The sequence below is a fragment of the Lathamus discolor genome, chromosome 11 (genome assembly GCF_037157495.1).
Source record: "Lathamus discolor isolate bLatDis1 chromosome 11, bLatDis1.hap1, whole genome shotgun sequence".
Classification (NCBI taxonomy): domain Eukaryota; kingdom Metazoa; phylum Chordata; class Aves; order Psittaciformes; family Psittacidae; genus Lathamus; species Lathamus discolor.
In genome coordinates, this window is record NC_088894.1 from 13,729,239 (window position 1) to 13,745,026 (window position 15,788).

At 43.0% G+C, this 15,788-nt stretch overlaps 1 protein-coding gene across 1 annotated transcript in view; it reads left to right on the top strand.

Moving 5' to 3' along the window:
* Positions 1-15,788, top strand: part of PTPRT (protein tyrosine phosphatase receptor type T) — a 475,914-nt gene that overhangs the window by 347,396 nt on the left and 112,730 nt on the right. The window contains exons 10-11 of the mRNA XM_065691506.1: positions 5,884-6,085; positions 9,478-9,580. Coding sequence (XP_065547578.1) covers positions 5,884-6,085; positions 9,478-9,580 — 305 coding nt within the window. The remainder of the gene's footprint in view (positions 1-5,883; positions 6,086-9,477; positions 9,581-15,788) is intronic.

The window sequence follows — 15,788 nt, forward strand, 5'->3', positions numbered from 1 at the left end:
TTACCACATTTTTAACAATATGTACCCTTTTTTCTACAGGGATTCTATGTTTTTTAACCTCCTGTTTCCAGCTACACTCCTGATACATTTATTAACCGCCGTGGCAGGGGGGTATGGAACTGGATTACTTTTTAGGTCCCTTCCAACCCACAACATGCTACGATTCTAGGATTAAAAAAAGCACAGGACAGAGTCCCTCTCCTGCCTCCACCATGCAAAGATGGAGTAACATTCACAAGACTTGGCTTACTGTCTGTGTTTGTAGAGATTCAACAGGCACCTCGGCACAGGATAACTGCTCAAGTGGAGGCTGAACTGTTGAATATTCATTGAACATCTTGAGCAGCCTGGGAAGTCCTTGCGGAGTTTTGTGTTCTGGTCGATGGGTGATACTGAGGCTGAACAGACGTTTTCAAGATGCAGCTGATGAAGCATAATGTATTATGTATGTAGAATCATAGGATCGTCACAAAACGTTAAAGCTCATCCCATTCCAGCCCCTGCCACGGGCAGGGACCCCTTCCGCTGGAGCAGCTTGCTCCAAGCCCCTGTGTCCAACCTGGCCTTGAGCACTGCCAGGGATGGGGCAGCCACAGCTTCTCTGGGCACCCTGTGCCAGTGCCTCAGCATCCTCACAGGGAAGAGCTTCTCCCTAAGAGCTCATCTCAGTCTCCCCTCGGGCAGGTTCAAGCCATTCCCCTTGGCCTGTCCCTACAGGCCCTTGTCCCAAGCCCCTCTCCAGGTTTCCTGCAGCCCCTTTAGGCCCTGGAGCTGCTCTCAGGTCTCCCCTTCAGGAGCCTTCTCTTCTCCAGGCTGCCCCAGCCCAGCTCTCTCAGCCTGGCTCCAGAGCAGAGCTGCTCCAGCCCTCACAGCATCCTTGTTGAAGATATAACATGTTATTTTATGTATAATGATATATTCCTGTACCACAGTCTCCCATTCCTTGTTTGCACACACAGTTGCCAAACACCCAAGGGCCATAGGAAAAAAAAAAGTGGGTTAAGGATGTTGGTTTATTGTTATGTGTTTTCTTCTGAAGTAAGATTTGCTGTGGAGAATAGCCTTGTGCTTCCTAGTTCAGTTAATAGCTCTCCTCTGGTCTTTTCATTCACAAAGAAATTTTCATAAATCCTCACATTGCAATAGAAGTTTTCCAGTCGCAGATGATGACAGCAAAGTGTTCACATTTCCCTAGTAAATTGTGTTAAATTAGGCTCTGTGAAGGAGATAAGAGCTATATTAATGTTCTTAATATTATGTCTTCATCTTTGTGGTTGTTAACATCGTATTTACTCAGTGATTTCAAGCAGTTAATATTCTGAACTCTTAAAATGGATGAAAACCAGAGGGGAAGATGGAGTAAGAGGGGATGCTTTTGGTGAATGGGGGCTTGAGAGTGCACTGGTGAAAATTGGGTGTCTGCTTGAGTAACAACAAGGAATAAACTCACTAACCATCCTATTCTTTACACTGATCTGTTCTTGTTCTCCATAGTCTACCATAGCAGCTATATATCAGTGAACACTAGGAAATTAAATACATAAAGCCTTTTCTTTTTTGTAGTTTCCACTAATTGAGTACTTGCACTGTTGACCTGCTTTACATGTTACAAAGAATTTGGTCTCATGTAGCCAAACTTTGCAGATTGACGAGGGACTTGGATCATCTGTGCACCTCCTGAGTGCATCATTCCCATCCAGCTGGATGGATGATAGAACCAGGGTTTTGTCTCTCCTGTCCGGTGGGGATGTGGCTATTCTTCATCCTTCCCAGACCCCTTTGCAATCTGACTTTCTGATTACTTCGGATTTACTGCTGTTGTTGCTCCAGTTTGAGGATCATTTCACTAACTCAGTGAAGGAGGATCAAAGGAAGATTTAGGATTTATTTATGTATATTTCTTAGGTTTGCTGTATTTTAGCCTGCCCTGGGTTTTGCTGTGATTAGAACCACAACAGTGTTGGCTACTCAGAATTTCCCTTGGGACCATCAAGTTTTGCCTAGAGCCAGGGTGTAAGCTCTACATCACCCATGCAAACTCTGGACAGCCCTTCCAGTTTGCAGAGAAAAAGCAACTTTGTTCTTATGTTGCTATGCAAGCGATAACCAGAAAGCTGGTTAAAAACCATAGAGTTTCAGTCTTGTGAGAAATTTCCTCATCTTTATATTTGCATTTGTTCTGCATCAGAATAAACCCAAATATTTTTGATATTTCAATCAGAGTGACATTCTTAAATATATTTTTCAGTATTTTATTTGTTTTCTGTCTAGGTTTTTAAGTGTTTAAATTAATATTGTTGTTTCCTTTTCTCACAACACAGAAGTATTGCATGACTTGGCTTGTCTTTAAAATAGCTTATTTCAAAATAATTCAGGACAGCTGCTTTCGAGTGATTGAGTCATCCCATCTTCTGGATTAGAATCTCTTGTTTGTTTTGTAATGAAATGGTTCAACACTTGGAACAAGAAAATCAGATAAGTACTCAGCATACCAACTAGAAGAGCAGGTGGTTTGCTCAGCGTCCTTCTTATTCTAGGAAAGGGATGTATTTCTTCTCCAGATGTGTTTCTGTGCTTTTATAAACTATTCCAGAGTTGGAAATTTCCATAGTTTCTTGTTGAATTTTTTTCAGTGTTTGATTCTCTGAAATTTCTCTTGCTTCAGAAATTCTAGTTTAAATCAAGTAAGAAGATGACAACTTCTCAGTGTCTTCTTTTCACCCCATTATAATTTGATATATGATGCATTTATACATGAAAGCCAACATAAAAGTCATACATTACAGCACCTTTTCTTTCTGTAAGAGAAACTCTTCTGCCACAGAGGCAGAAACACAAATGCATTTGGTGTGGCACTTCCCAGGTATTGCAGTAAGGATGTGCTTCTAAGCAACATAATCTAGTTGAAGATGTCCCTGCTCACTGCAGAGGGTTGGACTGTATGAGCTCTGAAAGTCACTTCCAACCCAGACTGTTCTGTGATTCTATGAAATACCACTGACTTCAGTAACTGGAGATGATCCTGGCTATGAGTAATGCAGAGCTGGATGGGCAGCCTGTGGGCTCAGCAGTGTGCTGGATATGTCCCAGATCAGGAGGGAGCAGGCAGCCAGCACTGCACAGGACTCCTCTGACAAGGAGAGATGTAGTTGTAGCTGGAATTGCCTTGAACACTGCAGGGAGGGGGCAGACACAGCTTCTCTGGGCACCCTGTGCCAGCGCCTCAGCACCCTCACAGGGAACAGCTTCTGCCTAAGAGCTCATCTCAGTCTCCCCTCGGGCAGGTTCAAGCCATTCCCCTTGGCCTGTCCCTACAGGCCCTTGTCCCAAGCCCCTCTCCAGGTTTCCTGCAGCCCCTTTAGGCATTGGAGCAGCTCTAAGGTCTCCCCTTCAGGAGCCTTCTCTTCTCCAGGTGGAATTTTGCACTATCATTCTCCTGTTCCCTCTGTGGCATTCAGGTCCTGTTGGTGTGTTCAAGGTAACAAGTTTTGTGGACAAGGATCGCTTTTTTCTGAATGTCTCCACATCCCCTGGCTTAGCAAGGTTCGTATCATAGAGCCTGCTGCAGGAATAAGGATCTTGCAATTTGATAGTGCCATGGATCTCTCCTTACTGCACTTTACATATTCTCAAAAATAGTTAAGAGTCAGTGCTGAGGTCTGAGTTGAGCGAGCAGTCATCCTGAAAGCTGCCACACTGTAATCTCCAGTTGTGGATGTTCTCCCTCTTAAGTGCAGTCTTCTCTTTTCCCACTAGTTGTGAGCTGACCCGGGTTGTTTTAAGGTCCCTTCTACTCCCTTCTAGAGTCAACAGGAGAAAGAAAAGCTGTTGAAGTAGTTTAGGTTTTTTAATCAGTGTCTTTCCCCCTCCCCTCACCCCCCTCCCCTGAAAGCTTTTCTAGCTCTATTTGCCTTAAGGGAATAGGATTTATAATGAAGAAAAACAACTGTTTTTTGGAGTGATTTTAGAGCTGCTGAAGGTAGCTGAGTGCTTTTATTTATATGGAGATCAAGGACAAGTGCATCTTCCATTTGTGTTTATAGCCTGCTTGAGAATAAATACCCCTGATTTCACAAAGGCACTCTGGGCATCCTGTGAAAGTGGTTCAAGCAGTAAGCAGTAGGAAGTTCCCTTTCATTTTCCCCAAGCCCCTGCTTTGCTGATTCACCTATGGGATGTATGGAATTGCTACTTCTCTAGCACTTGATTTGCAAACAGAGCACACAAACTGCATCAGTTCCCTCCTGCCTCACAGCTTAAATACATTCTTCTTTCTGGACTTGGCTATGGCATTGATGGGGTCATGTCTCAAGTTAAGGTCTTTGATGCTCACTCCAACTTTGATGGTGGTTTTGCACAGATTCCCTTGCCTTGCACTGCCTTGATGCAATAAGAACTGTCAGAATACTGTCCCAGGCCATGTGCATTGCATGGGCCTCACCTTAACTAAGGAGAAGGAGCCAGGGTAAAGATTTCTCCTTCCTGCATGACTTTGCTGGGTTTAATAACCACTGTGCTGAGATCTCTGTCTTTCTCAGGCTTCTGGCGAGTAATAAGAATTTGAAACCAGGTTGTAATTCCTGCTTTTGTAATTTCTTGCTGCTCTGTGGGTCTGGTGTAATTCATGGCCCTTCCCATTTGTGCTGCCGCATCTTGGGTGTAGCACAGTCTAAACCATTTTCTTTCCAGATCGTGGGGTTCACCCTCACACCTCCTCTGGTGCCAGGAGCATCAACCTTTGTCTCTATTTATCCAGTTATTATTAAAGTCCCCCTTTTTAGTAACTGTATATTTATTTTTGCTCAAAATGCACCATTTTCCATCTGCATAAAGTGACTTAAAAATTTTCAAAGGCTGTTTCAGCAAAGCTGGGAATAGCATTCTGTGGAGTCCTTCATAAAAAATTGAAGACTTGGTGTATTAACATACATTGATTTATTCATAGTGTTTCATTACAAATAAGCGAGGATCCCATAATATCAGGAGAGGTGAGGAGAGCACCGGAGCACGTTACATTATATTGACAGCTCAGTGGAAATTGAGCTGCCTTTGGATTGAATTTGAAACGCAGGCAAGGAACTGGCTGGTAAATAAGTCATGAGTTTTACTTGCAGGTGTCTATATGTCACCAGGGGGCCGTGGGGAAGCATAATGGAGCTCAAGCATATTCCAGAGGTGAGCTTTCAGCCTGGAGTGCTCTAAAGGTGTGTTAGCTCCAGCCGCGTGTGTTTTCGTGAGCAGCTCTCCAGGCCTGTAACCTGCTGACTTGTTCTTTCAGGCAAAACCCAGGCACTGAGGCTCAGCACGGAGAGGGAGATGGTGTCCGAAGCTGACTTACTAATCAGAGAAGAGAAGGGCTTTGGTCTAAGGACTTGATGATATTTATTTCATTTAAATTCATTTAATTTCAGTGTATTCTCTTTTGCTAATGAAGAGACTTTGTTGTCATTTCCATTGTTTTCAGCAGCCTCAGGAGAAGCCCATTTATGAGAGGAAAGAAAAAAACTTGATGGATAATGTGTCCATGTCTCGTCAGTTTTCATGTGCCGGGGGCAGGGTTTTATGGGAAGGTCTCATGGGTTGGCTGCAGAACTTCTGAGCTTTGGAGCCGAAAGCAGTTCTGTGCATTTTTGTTGTAAATCGGCTCATGCTGAGGTTTTAGTTGAGAGAAGAAATTTGTTTTTCTCTAAGTAAAGCCTTGGAAAAATTGTCATGTTTGTTTGGCAGCATCCAAATACAGAACCATTCACTGGAGATGCTGAAGTTGCATCTGTCCTTGTGTTTTCAGTGTCTAGTCTCCAGAGATAGCAAAATGGGGGAGCAAAGAAAGGCCAGCTGCAGCAAGCTCCTTATCTCCTGACCTTCCTTGTTCTTCATTTGCAGATCACATACAAGGCCGTTGGATCTCTGGATCCCAGTGCTGACCTGTCCACCCAAAGAGGGAAAGTCTTCAAGCTAAGAAATGAAACACATCACCTCTTTGTAGGATTATACCCAGGGACTACGTATTCATTCACCATCAAAGCCAGCACAGTCAAGGGCTTTGGGCCACCCATCACAACACGGATTGCAACCAAGATTTCAGGTACTGCTTTGGAGAGAAATACAAAAGAACTTTCTAGGGCTTTGTTCTTTAGATCCAGAACTGAATAGAAAGATACTCAGCCTAGTGTCGCTACTAGTTTCACAGTGCAGATCTTTAAACCAGCCACAATCCAGCCTCTCTGTTTGGGTTACAAATGCAGTGGTTAATTTGAGGATATCTTCAATATCTATGAAAATCTTTATGGAGCATTTTAAATTAGAACCGTCATTAGTTCTACAAATGAATGTTCCTGATAGCAATTGTTGGTATTATCTGCGTGGCTGAGGAAGCTCCTTCAGTAATGTGGCTTTTCTTTTCAGAATGCACTGGAATTGATGTAATGAAGTATTTGAATTAATAGTGCAAGGAGCCTAAAAATAAAAGAGGAAAGCTGGTTTTATGTTTCCTTTCTGAGCAAGGGCAGAGAGGAGGCTTGAAGCAGGCAGGCGAGTATATGAGAGGGGTTAAAATCAGGAGGCATTGCGAAGAGAAGGTGCATGTGTATCTAGGAGAAAGAAAGGAAACTTAGGCTGACTGTCAAAAAAAAAAAAAAAAAAGATGGATAAGGGTTAGAAATAATATTGGGCAGATATATGTAAACTTGAATTTTACCATGTAATTGTTAGCATTATGGTAGGTTCTCTAACAGAGTTTCAGACATTTATTTATTTTTAATACCTTGACTATTATTTCAGTAAAGTCAAAAAAGAATGTATGGGGCATTCAGGACAATTGTAATGCTTGAAATTATGTCTGGGTACCATAGAAAAGAGTGCACAAGAGTCTGTGTTTCCCATTGCCCTATCTCAAAGCTGGTTAATAAAAAAAGGTTCTTAGCAGTAAGTGACAGTGTAAATTGTAAGGCAGTAAAATATATCTATTCCCTGCACTGGCCATCAGCAGGGTCTGAACACCGAACATTCAGTGCAAAAGCCAATGGTCAGTCCTGTATGATAAACTTGCTCCCAGAGGCAGTACCCGAGGTTAGTTGGGAGAAGAATGATTTTTGGATTGACTGGGGTGTCCTTGGAAGACTATTCTAAAATGAAAAGACATATGTGCTGTAGCAATGTGTGAGTGTATGTGTTTATGTGGGTGGACGTGTTTGTTTATGTCCTAATCACAGTTAAATGGCAGAACTCGTGAGGATTTCTCCTTGGGCAGGACTGGGATCTTGTAAAACAGGCATTAAATTGATAGCAGTGTTGGTAATGTAGAGAGAGCACTGCCAACTGGAGTTTTAAAGAGGTACTACGCAGCTGCTCCATGTTGAGTACGCAGAAAAACTACTTCATCTTACTTCAGTGTCTTGTGACTAATACAGATCAATCGCTGAATTATAGACTCGCAGACTGGTTTGGGTTGGAAGGGACCGTAAAGCTCATCCAGCTCCAACCCCTGCCACGGGCAGGGACCCCTTCCACTGGAGCAGCTTGCTCCAAGCCCCTGTGTCCAACCTGGCCTTGAGCACTGCCAGGGATGGGGCAGCCACAGCTTCTCTGGGCACCCTGTGCCAGCGCCTCAGCACCCTCACAGGGAAGAGCTTCTGCCTAAGAGCTCATCTCAGTCTCCCCTCGGGCAGGTTCAAGCCATTCCCCTTGGCCTGTCCCTACAGGCCCTTGTCCAAAGCCCCTCTCCAGGTTTCCTGCAGCCCCTTTAGGCACTGGAGCTGCTCTCAGGTCTCCCCTTCAGGAGCCTTCTCTTGTCCAGGCTGAACCAGCCCAGCTCTCTCGTGCTCAGTGTGCCACTGTTATGGTAATACCTTTAGCTAGTCAAGGCTGCCAAGACCTATGGTTTTGCATTTACTTTTTAATTATATGTGTCTGAAAGGAAGATTGTAAATGCTGTGCATTTTACAGCAGGTAAATGTTTTACGGCAGGTAGACTGTTTTACACAGAGGATAACTGAAGAGGTGAGAAGGAGCCACCCAAGCTAGCTGGCATATCAGAGACAATTGCGTGGCTCAGTGTGGAGCTGCAGTTAGACTAGAAGAAGCTGCTTCAGAGGAGGATGATGGAGCCTGCAAAGGCAGAGCCCAGCCTATTTCTGGTGCCCGAACTGGCTTTGCAACCTGTTTGTAGTGTTGCATCGGCTGTCGCACCACCCCTTCTGGCCAGAGCAGGTGCTAAACAGTTCTTGTGGTGGCACTCCAGCAGCTACAGTGATCTCTGGTACAGGAGACCACTGGTAACACGCATCTTCTTTAAATGACGCACACTGCTTCCCCATGGTGCCAAGCACCTTGTTCAGAAAAATCCTCATTAATGAACTGGCATTCATGCTGAACTCATTGCCAGCTTGTTGACAGGGAGGTCAGTGGCTGAGCTGATAATAGCAACCACCATTCTTGACAGTTTTCAGGCATTTAGATAAAAATCCTGATTATAAACAGGATTACAGTGGAAAGCTCTGTGAGAGGATTAAAGAAGGGCTCCCCGCAATGCAGCTTGCCCTTGTGAGTTACAGATGAACTAGCTGTGTGAATTCCTCTGTTTGCTCTGTACTTCAAAGCTATTTCAACAAAACTTGCATCTTTGGAATAAATTTGGTGCTGCTCTTATCTCGTGATCTCTTCAGTTCTTCCACAGTCGAAATTGCCCCAAACAGATGTCTGCTGTGAGGGAAGGAAGAAGGAATGTAATAATGTTTCCAAAGGGAAGCTACCCTACTTTCATTAAATGATCCTAATAGAAGATAACAAAGCAGAAGTTGAAACTAGACTTTGGCTAAGTGTGAATATTCAGTGGGTTGCTCTGTTGCTTTGGGGAGCTCTGAGCACACTGTTGGAATTCTGCCTGGTGATTCAACATCACTAAAGCTCTGGGGTAAAATGTCATGGGTTGGAGTGCTAAAATAACCCGACTAATTTGGGCTTCTCTCTTTTCATCTTTCGTGCTTCATAACGCACCCTCCAGCTAATGAAGGAGATGCAGTTTAAGTCTCTGTGTTAAAAACTCTTTGAGTTGTGGGGGGCTAATACAACGACCTGAACAGTGAATAAGAGACAGGTTTCCTGGGTGCTGTTCTTAGCTCTGCCATTGATTCCCTCATCCTAAGTGGCCTTTAATAATGTACAGGCAGTTTCTTTCTTCCCCTTTAAAATCAAAGGAATGATCCCATCTCAAAGGATTATTAAATGTTAAAAATTCCAGACAGGATTTTTGAAGCCATCTGGAAGATTCATGTGTGCAATTCCTGTTTAATTTTAATAGGAAGAGTGTACAAATATTTAAGCAATTTTGACAATTTTACGCATAATATTGGGAAGTATTTTGATGTTTCATTTGAGAAATGTTAAACAGTCTCCAAGAACTGTTACTATCATGTTGCCATCACTACCCAAGGCAGTAGCTGGGGTATAACTAACATGTTGCTCTTTGTTCTGCTTTAGCACCATCGATGCCAGAGTACGACACGGACTCACCCCTGAATGAGACTGACACGACCATCACTGTCATGCTGAAGCCTGCTCAGTCCCGGGGTGCTCCTGTCAGGTAGGTCTTTCCCCTTCTCCTTTCACAGTTCTCCCCTCTCCTTCCTCCCCAGGCTTTGCTCACTCCTCTCTCATTCTTGCCTGATAATGGTAGTTGCGGAAAGCAAACGCTGGCTCAAAGGCCAACTCTGCTGTTGATTCTGCCTTTCACAGGCTCCTTTTATCAATGCCTCAACCTGCTTGCCTCCTGCTGTTAACCTCCAGGAAGGATGCTGATAGCCTTGCACAGGGTTATTACCCTTTCAGCATCACTTCAGATGCCTTTGCAGCACTGAAGTGCATTGGTATGTGCAGCTCTGTGCTCTGTGCTGGGAATTCAGCATTGCCATGAGAAGGTGGAGGAGGCTTCAGGCCTCCACCTCCTGCCCTCCCTCTTGTGATGGAGAGGGCCTTTTTGTAACTATCATAGGAATGCGAGCATTACCTTTAATGCTTGTGGATGCTTTTGTCCAGATCCTGGATCTAACCACACTCCTCCTGTTATAATCAAGCTGTTGTTGCTGGGCTGGTTGTGGAATGAAGTAGTCATCTGGTCCACAAAAGATGAACTCTGGTGTAGTGAGGCTTTGTCAGTTGTAGGCAGCTTCCACTGGCAGAGGAGAGTATTTAGGGGCAGGAAGCTGCACAGGCACCTGTGGAATAAAGTGGGGACCTTGTCAAAAACATTTCTGGCTGTCTCTGGGCTGGGTCCTGTTCTTAGCTGATGAGCTGCTGCAGCAGGGCACTCAACTGCAGATCGCTGACTGGGGGAACATGACTCACAGAAGTGTCTTTCATTGCTCTCTTCCATCCAGGTGAGTTTGTACATGGTGGAAGGCACCAGCACAAACGAACCCTTTGAGCTGGCACTGCCTTATCTGTCAGTGGCAGAAGTGCCCATTGGTCGTTCATCCTGCCAGTCTCCTCAGCTGAGAGTAGGAATCTGAATCACTTACAATAAAAGTGACTGCTTTGCAGTGGAATCCAGCATCCATCAGCTCCCTGGAGGCTCCTCAGGCTTTTACCTCCAGTTTTCACAAGGAGACTTTTGAATGTTTTCCTATGGGTGATACTTTAAAAGCCCAGAGACCCTTTCCAAGTGACTTGGGCTCCTACACCCCACTGAGAGGTTCTTTGTGCTTTTGAAAGATGTCCCACAAAGTATTTGGGAGCTAATTGTTCAGATGTGAACTACCTGTTCTAATGAAACTATGAGTTGGTGGCCTGCTGTCACAGCTCTCCCCCAGATTGCACTGATAGTTTCAAGCAAAAACTCTGCTCTCTCACACTTGACACCATCCCTTTTTGACTGGTTCTGAATAATGTATTTTAAACTTTCCCTTGCAATTTCTGGTACTCCATATAAGCGAATTTAGGAGCCTATTTTCTGAGTCCTTTAGAGATGTTTTTCTGCTGGAAAAGAGCAGTAAAATCACACAGCTCTGTTTTGTTTTATTTCTTTATATGGGGGAACATTCTTATATCTCGTTTTACCACCTGCTGTGTTAAAAGTGTTGCTATTTTGTCTTTTTATTGAAAAGTCTTGTGATTTTTCTCCAAGTCAATTTACCACCCTTTAACTGCATTCAGTGAGTAATGTATTTCTCAGAAAATGCATCTGTTATAAAATATTTGGTACAGATCTTTAGAAGTGTTCACTCTGGTTTCTTTAATTGCATTGTAGCCTGTTCTGCACAGGTTTGCAGAGAGTGCGGTATTTGCGTGCCACATCGAAGTGATAACGTTATTTCCTATCATGAGCTCATTTAATTGACTTATAGACATATACATGAAAACCAGAATAGACAAGGGGGGGCAAAGAAGAGAGGTTCTTGGGGTGAATTGTAGTTTTTTATTAACTGTGACAGCCTCAGAATGTGTGAATACCTTTCCCTGTAAACACAGAGACTGCTCTAAGTCCGGCCTCAACAAATCCAGTTATTTCAACCTTAGATTTTCTTGACCTTTTCCCTTTTCTCTCAGCCTGTTCTGCACGCGCTCCAATTTGTGTGAATTCTCTCCAAATACACAGCCAAAAGCAGGTAGCATTCCCTCGGTGGCCTCAGTAGCACCCGACAGATTAGAATAGCATACTGTGAAGTGCTTGTGACACTCATACCACACAAGAATGAGGTGTTTTTTCCTCCTCAGTGTTTTTCTTGTATTCCAGCTGAGATCTACTATATCCTCTTTGTTGTTGTCTGGGTTTTTTTGTGCTGCCTTTTGCTTGTGTGTGATTTATTTCTCCTTCACAAGTATAGTATTTTCCATTCATCTCTATTAAATATGATAAAATTGATTTTCAGAATGCTTTAAAATCCTGATACGAACTTCAGTGAGTTGGAGCCCCTCCTCCAGGCTGCCCAGGGCAATGCTGGAGTCACCGTTCACACACTGTGTCGATGAGGCCCTCGGTGGCATGGGTTAGTTTTGGCCTTCACAGTGCTGGGGAACAGTTGGACTTGATGATCTTAAAGGTCTTTTACAACCTGGTTGTTTCTGTGATTCTTAGTCAGATGCCATCCGGTGCTCAGTTACCAAAGGCATTAATGCGGACACAGATTGAAGACAAAAGACTGGGAAGTGTCCCTGTGCAGCACTGAGGTGGTGCCAAGGTCACTGGAGGGAATCCCATATGGTGCTGCATCCTGGTAGGATGCCCCTTCTCCTGGCCTCCCTTGTAGGCATGACGATGCTTTCCTAGATCCCCTTCCTGAAAGGGGTCTGCAAAGCTACTTGACTTTAGTCTGAAATGGATTTTCCTCACACCTTCTTATAAAAACTTCAATATTGAGATATTCCACTCTGCAGAAATAGGTCAACCCTTCATCTCATCAACCTGACAATTTCTGTTCTGCAGTGCTCCAGGTTTTTATTTAGAATCTTTCCAAACTATGAAGATGAAAATAGTATCACTGTACAGTAATTATTCTTCATATTTCATCTCCTATGCAGGGGATGGTGGCTTAGAGTACATGTGGGATGTGACTGTAAACCAGTGTCCATACAGAAGATAGTTCTGTGTCTTTGTCTTGTGCTGTTTCACTCTTCTGTGTCTTTTTGTCTTGTGGTGTTTCACTGTGCTGGGGTCTGAGCAGCATACAGATGGAGTAGGGGCTGCAAGATCATTTTTAGAGTAATAGTGGAGAATATTTTAAACAAGATTCATTGTCTCCCCATTCATCTGAAATGCAGGCATACGAAATGCAAAGTCACTTTCGACATTAAGACATTTCTGATGTTCCCCAGAGCTCATGATAAATAACTTAAATGAGGTTCTTTAGAAAACTAATGATCGTGATCTCAGCATTGTTAATGATCTATAGATAACAGTGAGGATGCTTTCATATGAACTAATAGGAATAATATACACTTAGATATTCTTTGAACTAGTCTGTCCTATTGCCAAAAGAATGATGCGTCAGCAAGCATAAATATTCTCCCTGGTGGCACAGGCATTCCATTCTTGCCTTTATTTTCCATGGTATAACCTGCAGAGCTTGACTCCACGTTGCCCTTTAGAAATAACTTTCAGGTGTTCTTGTATCAATCTAAGACCTGTGAATGGTGCTGTGATTGATTTGCTGAAGACTGACATTCATCTATAATAAATTCAGAAGAGGAAAGAAGAATGCAAGTGTTCTCAATCTTTACTCCTCAACCCTTTCCTCAAAAATCTCCAATGTGATTTTGAGGATAATTCTGCCTTTTGAATCTGTTATTGTCAGGAGGGCTGAGTCGGTCCTTCATAGATTATTCACATATGACATCTTTAGACCTCTATTTGAGAATTTATGTCCCATTCACAGCTTGAAAATACCACCGTGAGGGATTTTATCTACATGACATGTCCACTGGGCTGGTTTTTGTGTGTTGGATATTTGAAAGTCCACTTGGTTCATTAACATGTGGTTGGTTCTGTCAATCCACCTATACTACTGTTATGGAGAAAATCGAATTCCCAGAGCACGTATTAGTTTTGAGGATTTCAAAGTTTAAATAAATGCTCCACTTAGGGGTGATTTTTGAAGTTTTTCTGGTCTTGAGCTGGAGGAGACTGTAGGAGGATATAAGAGAAGAGTCTGCAATTATTTTGTGTGGGGTTCAGACAATGGAGAACTTGTTTGTTGGAAAAGGAAAGATTTCATCCCCTTATCTGCCTGCAGCTCTCTGAGGTATAACAGTAAATAATCTGTGCTGGTTTTTGTGTGTCTGCCTGCACACAGATACAGCTTTTAGGCACCTGAGCCCTGTACTGTGCTAAAGAACAGTGTTATTAGCACAGAGATATTCAATCTTTGCACTTACCTTTATGCGTATTTGTTTGAGGATATATATTTTATATATATATATATATATATATATATGCAGTGTAGGTTGAATGTGTAAGTGATTCTGGAGAAATGCATTCAGGTAACAGTTGTGCTGTGTGTATGTGTGATGGTCAGATACTTGTATTCACTTTGGTGAGGAAGGATGGGAAGGTTTATTAATATACATCTTAAAGGGAATGAATAAATCTGAATAGGTGAATAAGAGTTTAAATATTTTAGATGTATTTATATGTGCTGAGCAAAGGTGACACAGGTATTTTCATATCAATAGCCAGCCAGGAAAACTTAATTTATACGGGCCAAGCTCTGTGTTACTCCTGAGTGTTATCATCTGATTCTTAGGCTCCCAAGTATGAAATAAAGGAAATATTTGTGGTTGACATGATGCTAAAGAGATTGAAGAGAAACCAGCTGTAGTGTTGTTTAGCAGAGACCTAAGAACAGTGGGGTTTTCTGGTTTTATGTTCAAGCTGTTCTCCAAGCCAGCAATCCTCTATGATGTATCTGTACACTTCTGCATTCCAACATGTTGTAACAAATGAGAATTTCCTGTGACAGAGGTGAGTGGTGTCACTTCCATTTTATGTTGGAATACTGAGACTTTGACTAGATAAAACTTGGCTTCCGTGTTAATCTGCAGCAAAGTAGAAACTGAGAATCTCTGGAGCCATAGGCTACAACTATGACTTCAGATAATGCTTGTTATCTCCAGAAAGAATGATCTCCAGATAATTCTTTCTTTTTCTGTGATTTCAGGCATCATCTGTTCACCCTGAGCTTACCGTACATCCCTCTCATTAGCATCCTGACTTTGGTTTTGTATTTAATGCACAGCAGTTCTCCCCATCCCCCTGAAGGGAGTGGTTGGCAGCCTAGTGACCTTGGTTCTGTGGTGGAGGAGGAACGACAGAAGCAGCTACAAACTTGCAAGATCTGCTGGAGGACTTGGTTTTCGCAGAGGGTGGCTTTGGTGCGCGGCTCTCCATAGCTATACAGGGGGCAATGCCGTTCAGCTCTCTGCTTTGCAACTTCTTAGCGGCATCACATGAGCTTGCCTCAGGCATTTAAGTGGATAATTAATTCATTAATGCCAAGAAAAAGTGGCAATTTCTTGTTCTTAAAACTCCCACGCAGTGTACCTTGTGTTTGGAAATAAAGAGTGGAGTCAGGGAGCAGGGAAACGACAAAAAAGGTTCTAATGTTGAAAGCGATGGGAAGCGTAACAGATTATCCTGCCCTTGATAATCCTTGCCTTGATGGGCATGTTATAAATATCTGGAAAATAAAATCCTGGTCTTTCTCAGTTGCAGGCATCACATGAGTTGATTGATTGAATACAGTCATTGTACTAGATCTTTTAATTTTGTAGTATCTAATAAGGAATGAGATTATCAATCTAATGTCCTGATATTATAAGCCTAATTATCTGTATTAATTAACATCTCATGCCATAGACCTCGGGGATATTGTTCTGATATCATTCAAGCTGGGTTTCTCCTGCATGGCATTCTGCAGTTCATTTAGGCAAGAGTATGAAGGTAAATGAGTTTCTTTCCTCTTAAAGATAAACCAGATCTGCTTTTTTTGAATTATGTGTGAATGTGAGAGAGTGAAAATAAGTATGTGGGTGGAAGGCCTGGAATAAAGGCAGCTGCATAGATCAGCATGGAGTTTATGAGACCAAAAAAGAGCAGAACAGCGTTGCATGGTAAGCATTTGCAGGCTTGACCTCCTTGGTGTGTCCAAAGCCAGGGCACTGCAAACCTGAGTGTAGAGTTCCACTTCAGCTGAGTCCTTGAGGAGCGGGTTTAGATCACACATGATGGTTTCAGCTGTACTTGAAGTTATTCTGGATCTTAGAAGTGCTTTCCCTCCTGTATAAGGAGAGATACAGGG